Here is a 21,687-nt window from a genome sequence, read left to right as displayed (position 1 = left end):
AGTCCCCTTGCATCTCACGTTGGCAGAATCACATCAACTTTTTTCTTCATTCTGTCTCTTACTATACCTTTGTCTTTTGTCTTCAAAGCTTCTGCGTAATGGTTTCCTCTTGCGCTTGTTTTCGGGAAGCTCTACTTCTTGCTTTAAATTCCAGCAGAAATCTGCCAACATATTTTCATCCCATCTTCCTTGATAGCAGCGTTTCATTTCTTTAAAATCCTGGTGGAAGCGTTCACCTTGTTTCTCTCTATAGTCATCTAAATTTTCTGGGAACTCATTAAGATGTGAATGTAAAAAATGCAGCTTTAAATTCATATAACAACCTAAATTACCGGAATTTTTTACCATTTCATTCACTTTTCTCTTGTAACCATCACTTTTATGGTTCCCTAAGAAATTTGTAGCAACATTTTTTAACTAACCAACGCTAATTCTTCTGTGGTGCTCATCTTACTTATGAATTCACTGTCGCGAAACATTTTGCGGATTTGGGGTCCATCAAAGATTCCTTCATTTAATTTGGCATCTGATACATTTGGGAATTTACTTTTTAAATATATGAAGCAATCTCCATTTTTATCCAAAGCCTTAAAAAACTGTTTCATAATGCCCAGCTTTATATGTAGTGGAGGAAGGAGAATCTTAGATGAATCAACCAAAGGTGCGTTGATGACATTTGCAGATCCAGGATTAACAGCTGTTCTTCTCGGCCATTCTTTTTTTTAAAACGATTTTTTCTATCTCTACTGTCCCACAAACACACGTAGCAGGGACATTTAGTAAATCCACTTTGTTGGCCAAGAATCATAGATAAAATCTTCAGATCACCACAAATTTGCCACCTGTGTTTGGAGTATTGTAATTTTTCTAAGACAATGTTAAGTTAGGGTATTCTTCTTTCATGACAATTTAATGGACTACTGGGACTGCTGCAAATTTGTTCGTGTTATGAAGTAAAACTGCTCTTAGACTTTTCTTTGAAGAATCAATAAATAGTCTCCATTCTTGAACTCTGCATACGTTTTCTTTTGTTTCATTCATTAATCCATTAAGATCACTACAGTAGAATAATGATGAATCAGCATTATTGGAAAAATATTTTCAAAAAATTTTTTCTCTGTTTCGATATGTTGTCACTTTCGTGTCTACTGTAAGATTTCTTCGTTTTAAATCAGAAGCTAAAAACTCCGCAGCTTTCTTTGACAAACTTAAATTTCTGACAAGATCGTTTAGTTCAGCTTGTGTATATTTCTGTGTAACTTTACTGTCTTTCTTTTTTACACAATTGTGATACACAATTTTACATAGTCTTGATTGGTTAATACTCTCAACGTTTATTTGACAGAAGTAACAATCTTTTTTAGATTTTGGCTTGCTCCATCTTGCTGGAACTGAAATAAGTAGTTTGCTTTTGTCCTTATTGGCATGCCAGCGATTACACATCGCGTAACAAGCTGAACAAATAAAGCTTGGTGTCCATTCTGTAATATTATCGGATATTTGAGTCTCAAAACATTCCACGTACATGCACTTCACTTTGTCGTTTATTTTCCTACAATTTTTTTTAACTACAAAATCAGCACTAACATAACAAAAAATGTTTGGATCATTTTAACATTGAACACCATGGAAGTTTCTTGTAGTTCTAAACTCAACAGTAGCCAAGTTAATCACTATCGTTGAGCTGCGGTTGCATGATGACAACGCCTGCGGGCCCGCTTTCCCACCCTGACCAGCCGCCGATACTGGGGTTCCGACTCCCTGCATCGTAACGCACTTTCTCCGTGTGCCTGCCATGACGGCGTGAAATCCGCAACCCAGGGACTCTGCCGGATCATGGATTTACTCCGTTGCCCACCGTCACCACGTGGAGGTGCCCTGGGCACAGACACATGAAAAAAGTGAGCGACTAATAAAACAATTTACTTTGCATTCAAAAACAAATGCGAACAATGATGCTACAACAATAACATCAGAAGAGCATTGAAATATTTCTAATTCTCTTGAAATTTATTTTTAAAGGTTAGGCAGTTTTATTGAGACATCGAGCTGTAGGTGTTATCGAGTCAAGGGGTTTGAGGATTGGATGTTTTATTATTTTTTTGTATTGAAGAATCGGATTTCAGTTAGAAAAAGTTATTGGATGTTTAAGCTCATTTTTAAAGTAACAAAAAACGCTAAAGCTACGGAGTTGAACAGACCTCGGATTCAAATTCAGCGATCCAAAAAACATAAGAATACCATGGCATGGTCAAAAAATTTTTAGGCTAATTGTTTGAGGTTATGAAAAATCCTAGGGTGTAGGAATAAAATAGACCTCAGATTCGAATTCAGCGACCCAAAAAACATAAGACTTTCATGGTCTGGTCAGAAGTTCAATTTTTTTTTTTTTTTGTGGAGCTGTGTTATCATCAAGAGACAAATAATTGAAAACTCACTGCAGTACCTACAACTTTATTTATTGTATTATTCACTATATCGGTAAATCAAGAATTAAAAAAAAATTCTGTTTTCTTCGATTTTTCCAGATTGCAAAAAAACTACTAGTTTTCCCATAGTTTTCATGACTTTTAGAACAGATTATCTTTATTTTCCTTAAGGAATAATAACAATATTATTTATTTGACAGGAGTTATCTATTTAAGATAAAAAAAAAAACCAAAAAGACACACTATGCGCTCCCCATCACATCCACAGTCCTTTGGTGGTCCACTACATACTCCCACAGACCTCGCAGAATTCTTCTTATTTCCCCGCCGTTCCTCCAATCATAGTATTTTATTTTGTTTGTTTCTTTTTTTTGTAGAACGTTCAAGGACTGCTAAAGTCCATGCACAGTCCTGACGTATTATTATTGTTGTTGCCTCTGTTATTGTTATTTCTATGAAATATACAGATTTTTATAGTTACTTGCATACAAAAAATTTTTTTGGTAACAAGACATTCTTATGAAATTCTTTCTTAGTGACTATTCCAAGCATTTCGTCTATAATTTTTAAGGTGCTATAATTATTTCTGGTGATCTGTTTGGATGTAGAGTCATGCCCCTCGTTTCCTGTTAAATATTTCTCCTTGCTTCTGGCCCTCTCTTTTCTTTCTTCCTGTATAACGATCCAATGCTGTTCACGTTAGAGTGCTTTCGTTTATCGTCTTCAGCATGTATGTCTTTTAAATTTTGTCTACATGCAATACTCATAAACCTTTTTATTTCGCTAAAATTTTTTCGATCGAATAACTTTACACCTCGAAAAAATAAGTTTTATCTCAGCCATTTGTTATCCAATTCTGTTGATTTTTTTTAGTGTAGCGTGATAAAATATTATCAACTACCTTATTGTCATTGTTGATAGTTTTGTAATTAGATTATTATAAGCTAAAAGTTTTTCAGTATTTTCTTAGTAATTTTTTTTTTTAAGGTTTACGGTCGAAATAACGGCTTCAATGTTGGATCATGTGTCAAAAATTATTTAAAAAAGAGTTGATATTGGTATACTTAATGTACTGTGAGAAAAAAGTTTTTCAACTTTTAAAAGCTTGCCATTTACAAGTGGCTCAGTATAGTATCGCGTACTGCGAGTATATTACCTATTTCAGTTATGGATGAGTAATAAATTTTTGGGTCCCTCAAATTTTTGTTGGAAATTGAAAAAATGCCACATGGATGGCAATCAGTACAATCATTAGAGCCATTGTATTCCACCGATGTATTCAACAAAATATTTTGTGGTTGCGAAGAGGAATTCTTTGAGATGCGCTTTAGGTGCTGTAAACATAACCTTGAGTATACAAGACTTTGTTTTTCCTATCTCAAAGAAACCTGCGAGTACAGTGAGGCCTCCTTTTTGATTGGTGGAATTGTTGGAAACGGAAGGAGACGTCAATGTACTTTAAAACACAGAAAACAACTGTATTCATGACATCTTGTATATTTTTAAAGTATTTAAAACCGACACCCGCATTGTGCAGTCCATGCCATGAAACCAAAAGTTTGATAAAATATTTAAGATATTTGATAAACTTGTACGGAAAAAGGTATATATTCCTTATATTCTTATTAACAAATTTAGTTTGCATCAAAAATTCAATAAAACTTATAAATAAATAACGCTATTATAAAAAACTATAATTTATGTAATTGTAGTATTCACAATTTATTAATATACACGAACAATATGAACATTGACTTGCCTATACAAGAAAAATAAAAGTGGGTGGGGGATAATTTAGTCCATTTGTAACATTTGTAAAATGAAATGAGACCGCACAAATATTATATTTTAAAAAACAAAGTACAGGATATAAAAGTAAAAGTATTAAACTAACTCCTGTCCAAATTTTAAATATCCATGGGTATAAATAAACAAATAGCGTAAAAAACAAAAAAATTTATCTTGTCTTGTGAATATTTTACAACAATAAATTATTTTAAATTAATTTTAAAAATTTCAGCTCTTAGAACATACCAGTTTCATGGTGGTTTCATGCTTAAGACTTTTTGGTTAATAAAAAATTGCGAAAATCGTCATGCCACTAAAGAATTCCAAAACTAGACGTTACAACAAAAAATGAGCTCCTGTTAGACCCTGTCAGATGACGGCATCTGCATGAATTTTTATATGGTATTTGACATCTTCTTAACTAACAAATGAATTTTTTCAAAAAATGACAAATATTTTTTTACGAAACAATTTTGGGTAGTTTTACGCTTATAGAAGACACGTTCACATCGAGTCTTAGTGCAATAAAAAATGAATGAAATTTTCGATTTTTAGCTTTATGTGTTGATTTCTCTGAATAATTATAAACTAATAGTTACTATTTACATCGCACATTTTTTTTCTTACAATACCTACAAATGGCATACCAGTGAATATAAGTTCTGTGGATTGGTTTAAAGAAATAATCATAAAACACGATTTTTTCGCATTTTTTTTTTTGTTTAAAATCGTAAATTAAAACATTTTCCGTATTTTCAACAATTACTGATTGAAAGAAATTTTTCTTATCGTGAAGTAAATACAATAAATTGTGTGTGATACTGTAAGGAATTTCATCCTGATTTTATTGACTTGTGACTTTCTTCATGTTTACTGGTACGACATTTTCTGATTCCAGAAATGAAAACCTAATTAAATAGACGTTCATTCATTGTTAATTTTTCAATCACTACTATTTTAAATAAGAGAAAGTCACAGTTACTTTGATCCAACTAAAAACCAATAGTTTTAAGAAAGCGTGATTCGCTTCTTGCAGAAGCTAGGATGACAGTGAATGGGCCAGTGAGAACAAATTATCCCCTAGTTTATAAGAGTTAAAACTGTACATTAACTTAAAGGATATTAAACTTAATTAATGAAATTCATTTTATACTACTTTTCTTCCATTTTAATTCTCCGTTTATTTTATTTTATTTCATTTAATGTATTAATACGCCTATTTTGCCTTTTGTTTAAGTTTTATTTACGATAAAAATGCTTTAGATTTACCTGCATTTTTATTTTCTACTTGAAAATTATTACTGCAACCATTTTGTCAAAACGCTTTTTTTAATTCCCCATTAATTAGTAATCCATTATTTTATCCGTAACTGTGCTAGGATTGAGATGAATCGTGAACTAGTTACATCGCTACTTGCTGTTACCTCTTTTTTTATGTAATTAACTACTTTCTCATTTTATAGTTATTCGTTATCATTACTTTATAAATTTATTCTTCAAGAAAATCATGGTTATACTACTTAGCTTTTTAAATACTTACTCGCTCACTTACTTACCATAAATAGTTTTTCTAAGCCACCTGCTCTAAATACAGGGTACTAAAAAGTGCATCTGTAAGCGTTTTAAATTTTTGCTGATGCTGCTCTTCCCATTTAAACTCTGTTTCTTTTCATAAGAGATTGGAGAGTAGCTGAGCAATTTTTGCATAGTTTTTGACGAATTTTCTGTAGTACCCGATGAGTCCAAGAAATTGTTTGATTTTTTTTGGCTAAGTACATCTTCGATATTGTTTCGCAGCTTCTAGTTTTTTGGGATCAGGTTTCATCTGGCCAAAACGCATTGCGTACGAAATGGTCCAAAACTTTTGTATCTTTTTTCATAAATTGAAGTTTTTTTGGTTTAGCTTTTAATATTTGTTGTTTAGTTAGCTTTTGACATTTGTTAATGTTTAATAAATCGTTTTTAATTTTCGTTGAGATTCGATGCATACACCATTATATCGTTCATATAAATCCCTGTCTCCTGTCCCTGTAGACCTGCTAGTGCCAAGCTCACAGCTCTTAAGAACGTATTTGACGAGTCAGTGCAACCCATAGGCATTCTTTGGTACTGACAATACTTATCTGATTCTAAAAACCATGTTTTATGGGCTTTTTTTTCTTGTACTTGGTTTAAAAAAAAACACATGTTCAAAGACAACAACTGTTCCATAGCGCGCTGTTGCCAGATTTTCGAGTGTATCACTTTAAAATGACAGTAAATAAGAACTGCTTATTTACATCTTATTAAATAGCCTAAAATCTGTGACTACTTGTCAGTGCTTCTCGCCTTACGGCCCTGCGTGTTTTTGCACGATCTACATGCTGGAACTGTACGGCGATTCACATGGCTTAACTGTGCCTTTCCAGCAAATTCCTCATTTCTACTTATATCTGCTCTTTTATGGCCGGTAGGCACCTGTATCTCCTTGTTGTTATCGGTTTTCCCGTGGTGATTTTTATTGTATGTTTTAATAAATTTTTTATCTTCTACGCTCTCCCTGAAGTCCAAACGTATACGTGTCAAATTTTATACGTTTCCTTGACGTGTTTCTTCTCTTCCTCATTGCAACTCGACACATCAGCTAATTTCGTTATCTCCTCTCCCCTTGCTTTTGTATGTACCAATGTTGCTTGGCCATTGTTCTCTTTGTAAATTCGAATGTTTTTACTGTCATTACCGTTGTTACTATAGCATTTATTACTACCTTTATCTCTCGCATTTCTTTTACTTTTGCTTACGTAATTTGTAATATTTTTACTTTTACTAAGTGACTGTCTATTTCGTTAAACTTCTTGTTTTTAATATTCGTATAAAGTTTTTAATTAATGCTTCCACTTTGTCCTTATGCCCACGTTGAGATGTTTTAGCTATTTAATCACCTCGCACTCTAACAAGTCCACTACCATGATAGATGTGTTTATTGATTCATCGGATGTGTTCAGACACTTCGCAAACTCTTTTTTTAATGTGACTGAAATGCCAAACAAAATGCCTACTTTTAACTCTTGTAGTGGCACCTAGCCTATTTGTAATTTTCTATGTGGTTTCTTAATATATGCATACATATATTACTTACCTCATTTTCACAAAAATCTCAAAGCTCTCTGGTTTTCGCAACGGCATCTCGATTCTATTCAACATAATACTATTTTCTGGCATTAATCTGGCCGTCATGAAGTTAAAAAATCTCTAAACCAATTATACCTGCAATTTCTATTTCAAAGTTACGTGAGACAACCTATAGACTACGTATAAAATTCTCAAGGGCTATCATTACAGACCCTAATGTTTAGCGAGTTCTGTGAGTTACACCTTTTATATTTACTTTTTTTGCTCCTAAATTGGCGTTAAATATAGCGCTTTTATTTCTGTGTAATCTCTCTGACACCACTGACAATAGTGTATATCCTATGTTGTACGAATTAACTTTTACCTGGCAAGATAACTGCATTTCATGTTTTTCTTTACCATTAGAATCTTCCTTACTCTTCGCGGGTGTTTGTTTTGTAATTGCTTCCCTCAAATTCGTACCAAATATTTTTCGTATTGGTAGGAGACAGTTGATTTTGTTATTCTTACCATTTGTTTGAACAAGGAAAATTGCACAAGGCTCCATGAAATAGCGATATATTTGCAGCATTATTTCAATTGAGATTAAAAAATTTAACCCCAAGAGAAATTGGCTTTCCGACGCCTTCTGATATGCACTCTAAGGAGACCGTATTTTTTGGCGTAGAAAAATTACTGCGTATCATTTTTAGTTGCTGGTTTTATATCTGCTAATTTAGTTATTTCTGCATGCAAGATAGTGGTTTTTATCGTACCCAAATTTTGACTATCAACTCTTGTAGCCCAAGTATTCAAAACTTTTATTATTTCTATTGTTGTAATAGGGAAAGTTGAAATGCCTAGTTTTAAAATTTGCTTCTCTTTGTTTTAGTCTTGTCATATACTCTTCGTAGCCGTCTGTTCGGAAACTACCGTCCTCGTCGTCGTTGGAGGGTTTTGGCGAGATTTTTATTTCCCGATCTTGAAACAGTATGTAGTGATGCCTAATTTCACACATTTCTTTCCACATCTTTAGATACATTTCTTATATCTGTTATTTTTATTCATTTTAACCCCTGTCTACTTCCCACTATACTTTCAGTCTTCCTTTTTTCAAATGTAATTTATCAACCCTGGTTTTCAAATTATCCATCACCATGGATCCGTTACCTAGTTTTTTGAACCAAGATATTTTTTGCCTCAAACAAAATTTGAAGTTTTATACTTGGAGCATTAGAACAAGTGTTTCTGCTTTTGCTTTCTCCCAGAGTGCAAATGATTCAGAATCAATCTCCAAGAAGATCAACGAAACAATGACGGTAATAACAATAAAACACAAACAAAAAATTAAATAACACTTCTCCAATTTATTTATCTCAATAATCATGATTAAAGTATCGCTTATTTATGGAAAGCGTCTGTTGAACTAAGCTATAATTTACTAAAGTAACAATTAAAATACTTTCTCTGTACTTAGGGATGAGATGGTGAGGACTAGTATAATGTCATGAAATTCATATACTTCGTCTGCTTCTAGTGAAACTTGTGGTTTTCTTGGGATGGTTATCTCTCATATATTCCTCCTCCAATTTGCCTAATGTTTTATACTTTCGACACTGAACTATGTGTGCTTTCCGATTGTGTTTTTATATTTATCACTCAAAAATAATGAAAGAGAGAAAAAAAGAAAAGAAAAAAATTTTTCTCCCTTTTTTGCGACGTCAGTGAACCTCACACCTAGCATCAAACTGTTATGGGGGAAAACGGTGGCTTGAACTGCATGAAAAAAAACAAGGACGATATATATTCCACAATGATTGATTGATACTCCTCTATACCATATTTTTTCTGTTTTTCTATTCTTTGAAGTCAAACTAGAAGGAGTGCACGGATGCATAGCTGTGCTATTCTATGATTCAGTATGATTACGTTTATTAATTTCATTTTAATTTATTTTTAAGTATGTAACTCCTTGTGTGCTAAAATTTATTTTGTTAGTATTCTTGTTAACACTTGTGTAAAATTTTAATTTTTATGTTTTTTTATGCCATGGTACTTATATATTCATAAATTAAAACCATTCTTTCTCATATAATTATAGGAACCATAGAACTATCGCTCTATCAATTTTATAAGTCAGTTAACAGAGCCTTATCAAACCACTAAGAGATAGAATTTTCCAATATTTTCTGTTAATTAGATTTATAGTACTCAATTTGCACTAAAGTTTTAACTAAAAATTAACATACACTTTAATTTCTCTGAATGTCTTATTCTAAAAGACAGATTGTCTCTTATTTCACTGTTTGGTTTCTATGTGTCTTTTTTATATGTAACAGTTTTTATCGAAGTATAACTCCTAGACCAGAAATACATTTTGTATGTGACAATATTGTAATAATCATAATTAAATTATATACATTCATTTGGAAAAAATCTATTTCTACGTACGTAAATCAGTTACATAACTTCAGTTAAAGGTTTGTTAGTTTAATTTTTCAAAAAAGTACAGTCAAATTTTTCAGATAAAAATAAATTTTTTTGTATTTTGAATATATTTCTGTATAATATGAATTAAAACAAAGTTTATAAAAAAAGTTATGACTTATAAAAAAAATGCTAATTTTTTACAAAAGTGCTGTATGAAGTGGAGGCGCGAAGGTAAATTTTAATGAATTACAAATTTGTATTACATTCATAAGAATAAATCCGCAGTTAATGCTTGATATTATGCCTTGTTTATCATGTATCAGCAGGAAACCTTGCCAAAACTAGGTGATTGAGGAAATTGGCTTTGGACCTTTTTAACTCTCTAATGTGATTAATCTACGGCTCAAAGCTTTAATTTTGTTTGTATTGTTTTTTTACATAACAACCTTCGACTTCTAAGATCTCCTTAAAAAGTGGATTGAAAACAGTACATCCTTAGGTCTATTGGATGTGGCATGAAATCAGCGAAATTAGCGTAAAAAAGCCTTAAGTTTCGGTAAAAAATTTAAAATGTCCCATAAGACCTATGTACAAATTTCAATATATGAATAAGTCAATTCATTCTGCAAAACAACATGCCCTGATTTTAATTTTAACTGCAGATTCGTTGAGTCTTATTTTACTGTAGATTTCAATTTCAATACAATAGCTCATCTGTCAAAATGAAAATGGAATTTCTCAAAAGATCAGACGACAAAGAATAACAAAATATGAAAAAGTATAATCTTTGTGTGTGTTTTCAGGTGTTTTGTTTCAATAAAAAATTTTTTTTATTTTTTTTTCTAGTTGAGTTAATAGTTATATCTTAACAGAAGTGTCACTTAAAAAAAATATTAAAACAAAATAAAACACTAACATTCGCTTTTATTAGCAACATGTGACAATACCTCTCTTTTGTTTGTGAATGCAGGATATCCTCCTTTTTTATTGAGTGTCTTTTAGAAACAGTTTACTTTAAAAATCTTTAGTGTTATTCGTACCATTTTTAACTGTTAATATCTGATTATTTTAATATTTAATAATTATTTATGAAATCACTGATTAGGATGCATTCTATCAATCTCACGTGGTTTTTTTTTCAAGTACAACGTATTGCTTTCTGTTTATTTAAAGTTTTAATAGAATAATTTAAGACAATCATAAGTCGATGAATAGAAGCAAAGCAAAAAAATATGTATGTATAATTATATTTAATTTCAGTGCATAAAAGCAAATATTAGAATTTTCTCATTGGCATCCAGTGGTTCGCGTGCAAAGTGCATAAGGGGCAGACCTAGTGTGTGTATATGTGAGTGTGCATTTGTCATGTGTGATATTATCCTATAGAATGTTAAACTTGTTCTGGTGATATGCTATTCAGTACAATTGTATGTGTGTATATTGCATGTATAATAGAAAACAAGTGATAAAAGAATCTCTACTTAACAATATTAATTAGAAGCAGCTCCCCGTCCCGAGATTTTCTGAGTAGGACACCGTAGTGTGTTGACACGTTATTTTAATAAGAACAAATTTTGTTCAATATCCATGCAGTTTTAGTCGAAAAAGCTGTAATAAAGTTTGGAAAAATATAATAATGCTGAAAACTACTTAGCGTTTCTTATGCCATAAAATAGTCGTTGGTCTGAAGGGGCTGTTAATTTGCACTTTCTCACTTTTAGATATAATAAATAGAGAAGGCTGTTTTATAAAACTGTAAAGATTTAACTCTCATCAATAATATATATTTAATTTTTTTTTAATTACAATACTTTACCACTGGAACAACACAGTTCTGAAAGCCTTATCCCTCGCCACAATGAATACAAATGTATATCATTCCATCTATATCAATAGCTAGAAAGTTTAAGTAATCAATGTTAGGGTTATAATGAAAAGCTGATCTTTCACTCCATAGATTTTTTTTCATCCATTTTGACGCTACTGTTTCAATGTCCATTAATGTTCTGCCTTAGTTTCTTGACGCCTAAAATTGTATACATTAAAAGTATTTGTAGTTTTCCCTCCAATTCATCCTCTTTTGACTGTGGGCATGATTGAAACTTTTATTAATTTAAGCCCTATTTTATTAATTAAATTTTATTAATTTAATTTTAAGCCCTAAAAGCTATTTTTTGTCAACTTTGTTAAGTTGATATATATGTTTGTTGGCAAGGTAGTTTGACGTCCGATAGCCCTAAAAAGGACCGGTGATCTTCTTAAGTAAACTCTTTATTGACTGAGTCCCCAGCAAACATGGCTGCCTCAATACCTCAGGGTGATCTTCTCTGGCCTGTTACTGTAGCAGCAGACTAATCTGGAGGAAAACTACAACGTCTGAAGCGTCGGAACTAGTTTTGGAGCTCTTTCCCAACGTCTCCTGGTATTACGCCGAAGAAGTTGGTGTCGTAAAGCACCTTTTTTTTGCACACTCAGTTGTTTTGCTGATATAAGGTGGGGAGATTGGTTCGTAATGCTTACCCGTTGGAGACTGTCCCGTTTGCCAAAGTTTGTTTTTCCTTCATGTGTGTTAGGTTTGCCCAGCTAGAGGCGTTAGCGTTCAGAACGCCTACTTTTTCGTGGCACTCAAGAATCTTGGTAGTTTACGGTGGAATTCAAGCATGGAGAAGGATGTCGTCGATAGTCTGAATACCCAGCTGTACAACTAACCTAATTGTGTTATACTGTCGGTAAATGACTACGATACTTGACAATTTTCTCGAAGATATTATAATCAGACCCACTTACTTCAATTAGGAGTGGCTTTGATTTTACTTCAACGACACCTAGCAAATCCTACTGAACGAAAGTAAAAAGCTAGCATATTTTTTTAAAACATCAAGCTTATTTATTACTATTGTTATTAATTTTTCCCAGGTAAAAACTGTATGAAAACTATCTAGGAATGTCCAGAATCAGCATAAAAAGTTTAAGCAAAATTCGTTAAGTAGTCTTCATGGTGAGCGATTTCAACGATTTTTGGGACTTTTCTTTGTATATCAGTGAGATAGTTTATTATATTTTATAATTAACAAGTTTGGCTGTGTTATATGTCTTCTGTAAACACAATATTATCTTATTAGTTTATTTCACTGTCTTGTAGTTAAACTTTTTTTTATGTTACGTTCTTTATTATTTAAAAACGAGTATCTACTATATATTAAGTGTATACCGAACGGTTCTAAAAAATATTCGGCGAATACAGTGCAGTGCTGACACATGCATGCTTACGTAGATGTTCAAAAAAATAGTATATATCTTGAACTATATAGTCATTTGCTACTGCATTATTGTAACAACTCGTTTTTATTTATTAGAGTAAGAAATTAATAGTTAAACAAGCATTATTTAATAAAATTTTGTTGAATTAAGTAACTGATTTTTGTTCTAGGGAAGTAAACCGGAATCAGCTTCGAGAGGTAGAAGCATTAACTTTCAAAGAGATGAGAAGCCTGGAAAAATTACATCTCAAGAGAAATAAGATAGACTCACTCAATGATGGTGCTTTTTGGCAACTTAATAACCTAATTGAGCTTCAACTTGACTATAACGCTTTAAATGTTGTGTCCAAGGGAGCTCTGTTTGGACTTGATCATCTACTTATTTTTACTTTATCACATAACAAGATTAGCTCTATCGAGCCACAGTCTTGGGAAATGTGCAAAGAGATTAAAGAACTGTAAGTATTTTATAAAATATGTCTGCTTTTAAGTGTCTAGGAAGTTCTCGATTTCGTTAGTTAATAGTGAAATGTACAAATTTCTTAGTTTTGTGCGCAAATTTTTAGTACACATTTATAAACTTGAAAAAAGTCAAAACTATCACGCAGTTAATTATATTTCACGCAGTAGCTATTTTTTACTACTGCATTTTTACGTTGGTACATATATGTTGTTTCAGACTTATACATGAGAACTATAAAAAAAATTTCTTATTATTTATAAGTTATAATCTTTTTACATACTGTAGTCTTACTGTTGTTTTGACTTCGAAAACACAAGTTTCAGAAAATCAGCTTGTTAAATTACCAAAATACCCAGTCTACAATTATTGAATAGCAGTTAGGTCGTCTAGTGTTATTGTCAACGTAAAGTTATCGTGAAAATATAGGTATACAAAAAGAAAAAACATTGATGAGTCTAGTAGAATCAGTTCTTGCAATTTTGAGACGTTTTTTTCGAATTTCTCCAGCTACATGAATTCCATGCATAGAAATGATGTTTGTGTATTTCATTTCATTTTCATATAATGCAAATGTTTGTAGCAACGAATTAATAGCTTTTTTCGAATAATTATCCTGTCTTTTCCGGTCAATTGAAAGTTATAACAAGTCATTTACAATTGGACATATAATTTTACATTAGTTACGAATGTAGTAATTGCCATACTTCTTGTAGTACAAATCATTTCTGTCGAGTAATTGTCACGAATATTTTTAGTTAAATTTATATTTTAATTTTACATTTATCTTACTTAGTATTATATTTCTGTTCTTGCACTTAACGATCAGGTGATATGCTTTGTCGAACATTCAAATGCATCAAATATGAATTTATATATGTATATATATGTATATAGTAATGGGCGTTCTCTCCCAGAGCGCTTCGTACCTCTAACTCTCACAACTCTACACAAAAAAAAAGTTTGCAAATTGAAAGATTGTTTTGAGCACCTTTTAAGCATTTTCAATGTCTGTAGAAGATAAATATCTATGATAAATTATTATGCAGAATCAGTAAGGTTAAGTTCATAGAACAGTAATTCTCAGTTTTACTTGATAACCTAAATAGCCAGTGTAAATACTAAAATAATACTTCGAAGCGTCGTTTATGCACTGAAAAAGTTGGTTAATGGCTCTACATGAACTAAATCCTGATAAAGTGAACCTGCAGATGTGAACAAATACATTTTTTCCGAGGTACCTTCTGATAATAATCAACTTTTGGAATTTGTAGTCAAACACATGCTCCGTAGCTTGCATGATAATAATAGCCCTTGTTTAATAAAAAAAACGAAATACAAGGTCTGTTAAAAACAAACGGTAAATTTTTAATTTTTTTCTAAAGTATTGATTTATTTATAAATATCTTCTTAATATATGCACATAAAATAGTAAACGAAGAGATTTCAGTTAAGAAACAATTTAATGGTCCATATAATTAATTTTTGATACTGCAGAATAAATAACTCACCAATATTAAGTATTACCCTTAAATTAAAAGTGTAAGATATATAATTACAGTCATAAAGGAAGTGATACAGCATTTATTCGAATTTAAGAAACAATTTTAATTAAAAGAATAGGTGTGTTAATGCTAAATTTTTTGCTAATGCTAAATCCCTAGTAAAAATAGAAAAAATTTTTGTTCGAAAAAAATTCCATTTAAAAGTCATTTAAATAGCCACTACTAACTGTGTAGTTTTAATCAAACAACGAAGACATGTTTGGATAAATTGCTCAATACGTCAATATTTCTATCAAGGACATTTTTTTCAAATTATTTTAAAAGAAAGTAAGACAAGCAACGTCAACGTCAAAATTAGATGTTTTCAATAAAGCTGAAAGTTTCATAATATTTCAATTGAAAAAAAAATTTTCTCAGTTCTTACAGTCTAAACTTTTTTTTTCTGGTTACCGCGACAGCTCTTAGGCCAAGTCGCCGGGACCACCCACTTACCATCTATGTGTGGGGGTGTATTGCCGCACCCATTTCCAACCCTTTTACTGATATTATACCTAATCCATGGGAACAGTGCGAGTATCTCCGATGAAACACCTTACCAGTTAAGCTGACACTCTCTGCACCAATGGCGCATTGGGTCTACTTGCCACTGTGTAGCCTTTCCCCGGAGATGACTCCATATTTCAGGACGTTCACTCCTCACTGGTTAAGTCGGCGCTCTCTGCCAAAGCATCGGATTCAGATTAATTAGCATCCCCGGAGAAGTCCTATGTTTCAGGGACCACTCCTCGCCGGTATGGCCGGCGATCCCTGCCTGGCGCATCGGATCCGCTAATCCCTACCTCCTAACACTGTTTGCATTCACCAAGGCCCGAAAACCTGTGGGGCAAGGAAAAAACCCTGGAATCACTCTGAGGGAAAATTCCACGGAAAAACCGGCCCCAAAACAGCCGGGGTTACATAGGAATTTTTCCCGATGAAAACAGTTTTTGAAAAAATCTGCATTCACCGGAAATCGAGCCTACGACTTCTAGAACAGCGCTATATCAGTAACAAGCACGCTTACCACTGAGCCAACGCTGCTCTTATTCTACAAATATTATTAGCGATATAATTTAAAATATATATGAAAAATACTTTGCAAAAAATTTTGATTCTTATAAAGAAAATCGAGCTCGTACAGAGTTTAAAAAACATTTTTAAAAAGAAGCTAAGACTTCTCAAAATTTTAAACCTATTGAGTCTAATACAATTTGTACCAATGGTTTGATGAAAAATTAAGAAGATATTTAAAAAAAAAAAAAGGTTTTTTATGCTACTTTTCCTTAGTGAAATACATATGATAAATCCATTTTGAGAACCATATGTAAAGGAATACAAAAAAATTTCCCTATGATTATTCAAAAAGATTCAGGGAACAATTTCCCTATAGAACAATGGTATACTGTTTCTTTTTTGTGGGGAGAAAATTATATCTTTGGCACGGGCAGGTAAGTATCTGTATTACTCTTAGACTGAATGATCAATATTATAGCCTATAATAACTCACTATAGCTGAAAATCCTCGCGCTTCAAAAAATTATTCTTAATAATTGTCGGTCAACAGTAAAAATAATCACAACCCGTTAACGTTATAAAACACAGAAAAAAATCAGAAATGGCAACAATATGCACAAATATGTGCAGAATATAATCACTATATAGTTATCTGAAAAGTTTGGGAAACTTTTTATATTGAAATATCATCGATTTATTTAATAATATTTTCACAAATAATGATAATACTGATAAACATTATATTAACTTTACCTTGTGTATCTTTATTAACGCTCTCTCCACAATTTTACTTTTCTAATACTTCATTCTCCTGGAAAGTTAAATTTCCACGAGTATCTTCAGTAGCTTCTTCTGACTCATATTGCACATGTGATTCAATGGACGATTCAACAAAAAAAATTCACTAACGTGATGTGTCAAAAGTTCAAATAATTGAGCTCAACAAGTAAGCGTACTCCGTCACACATTTATAAAAAAGCAAGTTTCTTTGAAATAATGGAAAATGTAATACTAATTCTTAATTGTTTCAACTACCAAGGAGATCTTACACTCATCGGGTCATGGAGTTTAATGTAGCTTTTCAAAATTACTTTCCTATTTAATTATTATATGATATAATATTATAAATAAGTTTACTTAGTAATGAGTAAATGGATCCTGAGTAAATAGATTTTTGCTGATTCTGGCTAATTTTAATGTTCAATGTCATGCTAGCCACCTTTGAATCAAGTACCTTTATTCAACTAGTACAATGATACTTTATGGTATTTAATAGCACTTTTTAATTTATTTAAAAGCAACAAATTTAACAGCAATTTTTAATTTACTCTACGCAATTCTTTGTTCATAGTGCTGGCATATAGACACGTGAAGATCAGCTTATAGTAAATAATTATTTTGTCAGAAGTATTGCTAAAATTATAAAAAATTTCACGTTTCAATAATTTATCTTAAAATTCAACGCGTTAATATTTTTAATAAGATTAGTTTTCGATAAAAAATTGTAAAATGAAAAAAAAGAGACTTCGGAATTTGGGGTGTCTCATTTTTAAACATCCAAGGGATCAAGTCCGTGAAAAAGCAATCAAAACAGGACCTTTATAAAAGTTGTTAGGTTCAAAAAAAAAAAAAAATCAAATGGTGGAATCAAGTTTGACCTTAAATTTGTCTTTTAAAGTCATTTGAGGATCAAATTGTATTTTGTTTCATACGGATAACCCTATTTTTTTGTGGATTCAGAAACATTTTCAGATTTTACGTCGAAATTAATATTTAGGGAATTTTTATCAATGACTTGAAACGACAATTCCACGGTCAAACTAGTACAACCTTAAAACAAACTTATCTCCTCATTAAAGCTGCTAATAAGAAAATGACTTATACAATAATCTTTTTTCGTGAGTCTTATTTTCGGGAAAAAGTTAACGCAAGTCATTTTTTGGTACTTTTTTTTATAACGAAGTTATTATTTCAATACGGTATTGAAAAACAACTAAAAAAACAACAAAAGCCGACAAGGTAAGGCAAGAATACAAGTTTTCCGGTCATTTAAGGCAATAATAACAGTTTTTTTGGCCAGTTAAGGCAATACCAGCATGTTGGGTTAATGATGGAATAAAGATTTTATGTACAACTGATTCGGAATAAAAACGTTGCTGTACCCTAGGGAAGAAGATGTTTGAAAGTAGCAACATTTATGTCATCGCAAAGTTCAATTCTTCTTCAAAAACTTATAATCGTGCTCAACGAAACCTGTCTTGTAATATTTTGGCAGGCTTCTGTGATTCTTTAAATTATGTCAACTCTGTTAGCCGGTCTTTCGTGATAAACTATATTTTTTAGATATCCCCATAAGTAAAAGTCTGGTGATGTCAAATCCAGGAATCTCGTCGGCAATTCTACAGGTTCACCTCTTCTTATCACCGATTGTTAAATCTTTAATTTAAAAAGTCTTTAAAATTCTAGCATAATGTGGAGGCGCTCTATTTTGTTGGAACAACCTCCTTACCCTCATAGCAAGGTCTACATTTTCTAGTAAGACCGAAAGTTCATTTGTAAATAACTGAAGGTAAGATTGCCTGTTTTTTGTTTTGTTGATAAATTTTGTTCGTTTATAAAACAACAAGAAATTTTAATGTGATAAAAAATAGTAAATACGTTAAAATAATTGTAAACAACGAACGCTTGTTAAATCCCTCCATGAATAGGGAATTTACCGTGCAATAGTTCAACATATTTATAACAATAATAAGAATATAATTCAAAACGTAAATCATGACGTAACATAAATACAAAAAATACTTGTTAGACACTTGTACCTAATGTAGAAAATAAATTTAATGCTTGGGTAGTCTTTCGATAATGCAGTAGTAACGATTTTGCACAGTAACCAGAAGGTTGCCGGTTTGAATTCTGGTGGAAACTTTTTTTCGTTTTTTACGGAAATTTTTAGCCTATAAAATCTGTCGCGTCCATGTCACCGCAGCGACAGATTTTTGATTTGATCCTATGTTTGCATAAAGCCATAACGTGACATCGAAAGCTTCTTTTCAAAAATTTTACAACAAAAAATCTTGATGTTTACTTTTATGCCTTTTACGGATTTGTGATGAATAGTAGATTACGTTAAAAAATATGATATTCAAGTGACTTTAAAGATTAAAATCAAGTTATATATTAAGGTCACTATTTGATATCTTTCTGGAAATTCAACAAGAATTGTTAAAAATATTCTTAAAATGGAGTTTTTTTTAAAAAATATGATGGAATGCTTAAATTAAAAATAAAATGTCTTTGAATAGTCTTACCAAGGTCATTAGAGATATTGATAGCCTTTATAAGGTGATAAATTAATGCGTAATTAAAAATAATTTTTCCTTGAAGTTACCGCTTAAAGTCATTAAAAAAAAATTAGTGGAATTGGAATAAATTTAGACGCATATTTTCACGCTCTATGTAAATTCGTAATAAAAAAGGGGTCAATAATCATATACATTCCATTGAGATAATCATAAACATTCTATTAAAATTTTTTTTTTTCTCTTTTATGAACTGTTTTCTTGAAAATTTTCTTTCCCAATATTTACAAATATCATTGTGCTCCAGGTTATGTACATATAAATTGTGCCATGAATGTATTGCTTTTTTTATTTTCAGTCAAAGATAAGCCAACGATTAATTTTAGCGTTCGTATTCTTCCTTACGTGGCATGTGTAATGTTTTTTTTCACAACTAAATTTCACAACTAAATTGAATGTATTTGTAAGTATAAAGTTCTTGGTGCGCTAAGCTGTTTTTTTGTTAGCATTTATGATCAACTACGTGTAAAATACATATATATATAATATAACATTCATAATACAGATAGTACATACTTATACACATACATAAATTTAAATCACATTTAGCTTATTATAAATATAAACCGTAAAAGTTTCGCATTTTATGAGTCAACTTATAAAGTCCTATCAAACCACGAAGACTTCGATCTATTCCTATTCTGTTTAAAATTAATGTTGAAATTGGTACAATAGATGAACACAATATACATTCATAAGATGTTTTATTAAGTAGAAAATTTTCTCTATGCAAATACGATTATTTAAATCATGTTGTTATTATTGAATACATTATTACTTATACTCAAAAATGTCTTTCCTAACTATATATTCAATATCTAAAACGTTTTCTCTATCGATTTAAACAACAATTCCATTTTTATTTTTTCATCTCTATAAAGCCACGTACAGTTGAACATAAGAAAAAAAGGTTTGTTCGCGTATAATCTCACATCATCAAAACTTTGACCTTAAGACTTGTGTATAGTTACAGCAAATTCTACATCTAATAGAAATTATTTTCTGTATAAAATGAAAGGTAATGATGAAGTATTTCCGGTATTAAATGTAATTCTTGAAATAAAAACTTTATTACTAATTATTTTCCGTAACTATTTCGCCTTCTACGTTATACTTCAACAATTTAGTGATTCGCAATCGCGTACCATTACAAAAGCCGTCTGATATACTTAAATTTAGAATTAACATTACTATTGTACCTATTTTTAATTCAGTTTAAGTTCATAAGATGGCGAGCTTTCACGAATATTGTTCAACATTTCTACGGGAAAATTTATTTAAATATTCTCATCTGATTTATCAACACCTTTATTGGTTGTATCATCGATGCTGTAATAAGTTTTAGTTTCTTCATTTAATTTACTTAAAATTTTATTATTTAAAAAAAAGTATATTTACCATGTAAAGTTAGTATTACGTTATTACCAAAACAGTTGCTGTAATTACCAAATATTTTGGTACAGACATTATCTGTTATCCAGGATTCAGGAATGTAAAATGTTTTTATGTCCTCTTCTCCAATTCTTAACAACAATTTTGAAAATTTTTTATCACTAGAAAAAATGTTATTTTGAAATCATTAAATTTTTGAGCAGTTCCATAAAAATGATGATTTAATAGTTTCTTTTATTATTATAGTTGTATTACCGTTTTTTATAACTGGAAGAATTTGTCGAAAATCTCCTCCTAGTACTTTGAGTTTCTTACCCAAGCAAATTTTTGCTTTACACAAGTCTCCCAACGTACTATCAACGATTTCTAGACCTTTTTTCAGAATCATAGAAGCCTCGTCACATATAATTATATCAACTTCCCTTTTTTTTCAGAATTTTTAAAACACACCCTCAATATTATCTAAGTCTAGAGGTAAACGGAAAATTTTATGACTGGTTACACCTTTTGGTAGTAATACAGATGCAATTTCTGTCCAAGCCAAGGACAAAATATTTTTCCCTTTAGAAAGGAGGTAATAAATGAGTGTTTTATGTAAGTAGATTTTTCTGGATTTTCCACGACCATCTATGAAATATACTTTTTCATCTTGTTCACAAACAGTTTAAAAATTTTTTTTTTGATCTTCATTTAAATTTCTGTACATAATATCTAACATTTTTTTACTGAAAGGTATTTCCTCAATATTGCAATTATTTATATAGCTGCTATTGGTTGGTGTCGGTAAACTAGTAGACTCACACGATTTACCTTCCGATACTAAAATTTGATTAATATGAAGAAAGCACAATTATCATTATCATTATCTAAGTCTTCCGTAAAATGTTTTTTATATTCATTCCATATTTTATCTCCTTGAAT

The 21,687-nt window shown here is 31.1% G+C and overlaps 1 protein-coding gene across 2 annotated transcripts in view; it reads left to right on the top strand.

Annotated features, from left to right (window-relative positions):
* Positions 1-21,687, top strand: part of LOC106635898 (uncharacterized) — a 606,704-nt gene that overhangs the window by 190,613 nt on the left and 394,404 nt on the right. For both annotated transcript variants that reach the window (XM_014348085.2, XM_014348086.2), the window contains exon 7: positions 13,168-13,455. In XM_014348085.2, the coding sequence (XP_014203571.2) occupies positions 13,168-13,455 (288 nt within the window). The remainder of the gene's footprint in view (positions 1-13,167; positions 13,456-21,687) is intronic.

The sequence above is a fragment of the Copidosoma floridanum genome, unplaced genomic scaffold (genome assembly GCF_036245765.1).
Source record: "Copidosoma floridanum isolate Cflo_tuat_1 unplaced genomic scaffold, Cflo_Japanese_pri ptg000004l, whole genome shotgun sequence".
Taxonomy (NCBI): Eukaryota; Metazoa; Arthropoda; class Insecta; order Hymenoptera; family Encyrtidae; genus Copidosoma; species Copidosoma floridanum.
The sequence above is the reverse complement of the archived record's forward strand: the minus strand, read 5'-3'. Positions and strand labels throughout refer to the sequence as shown.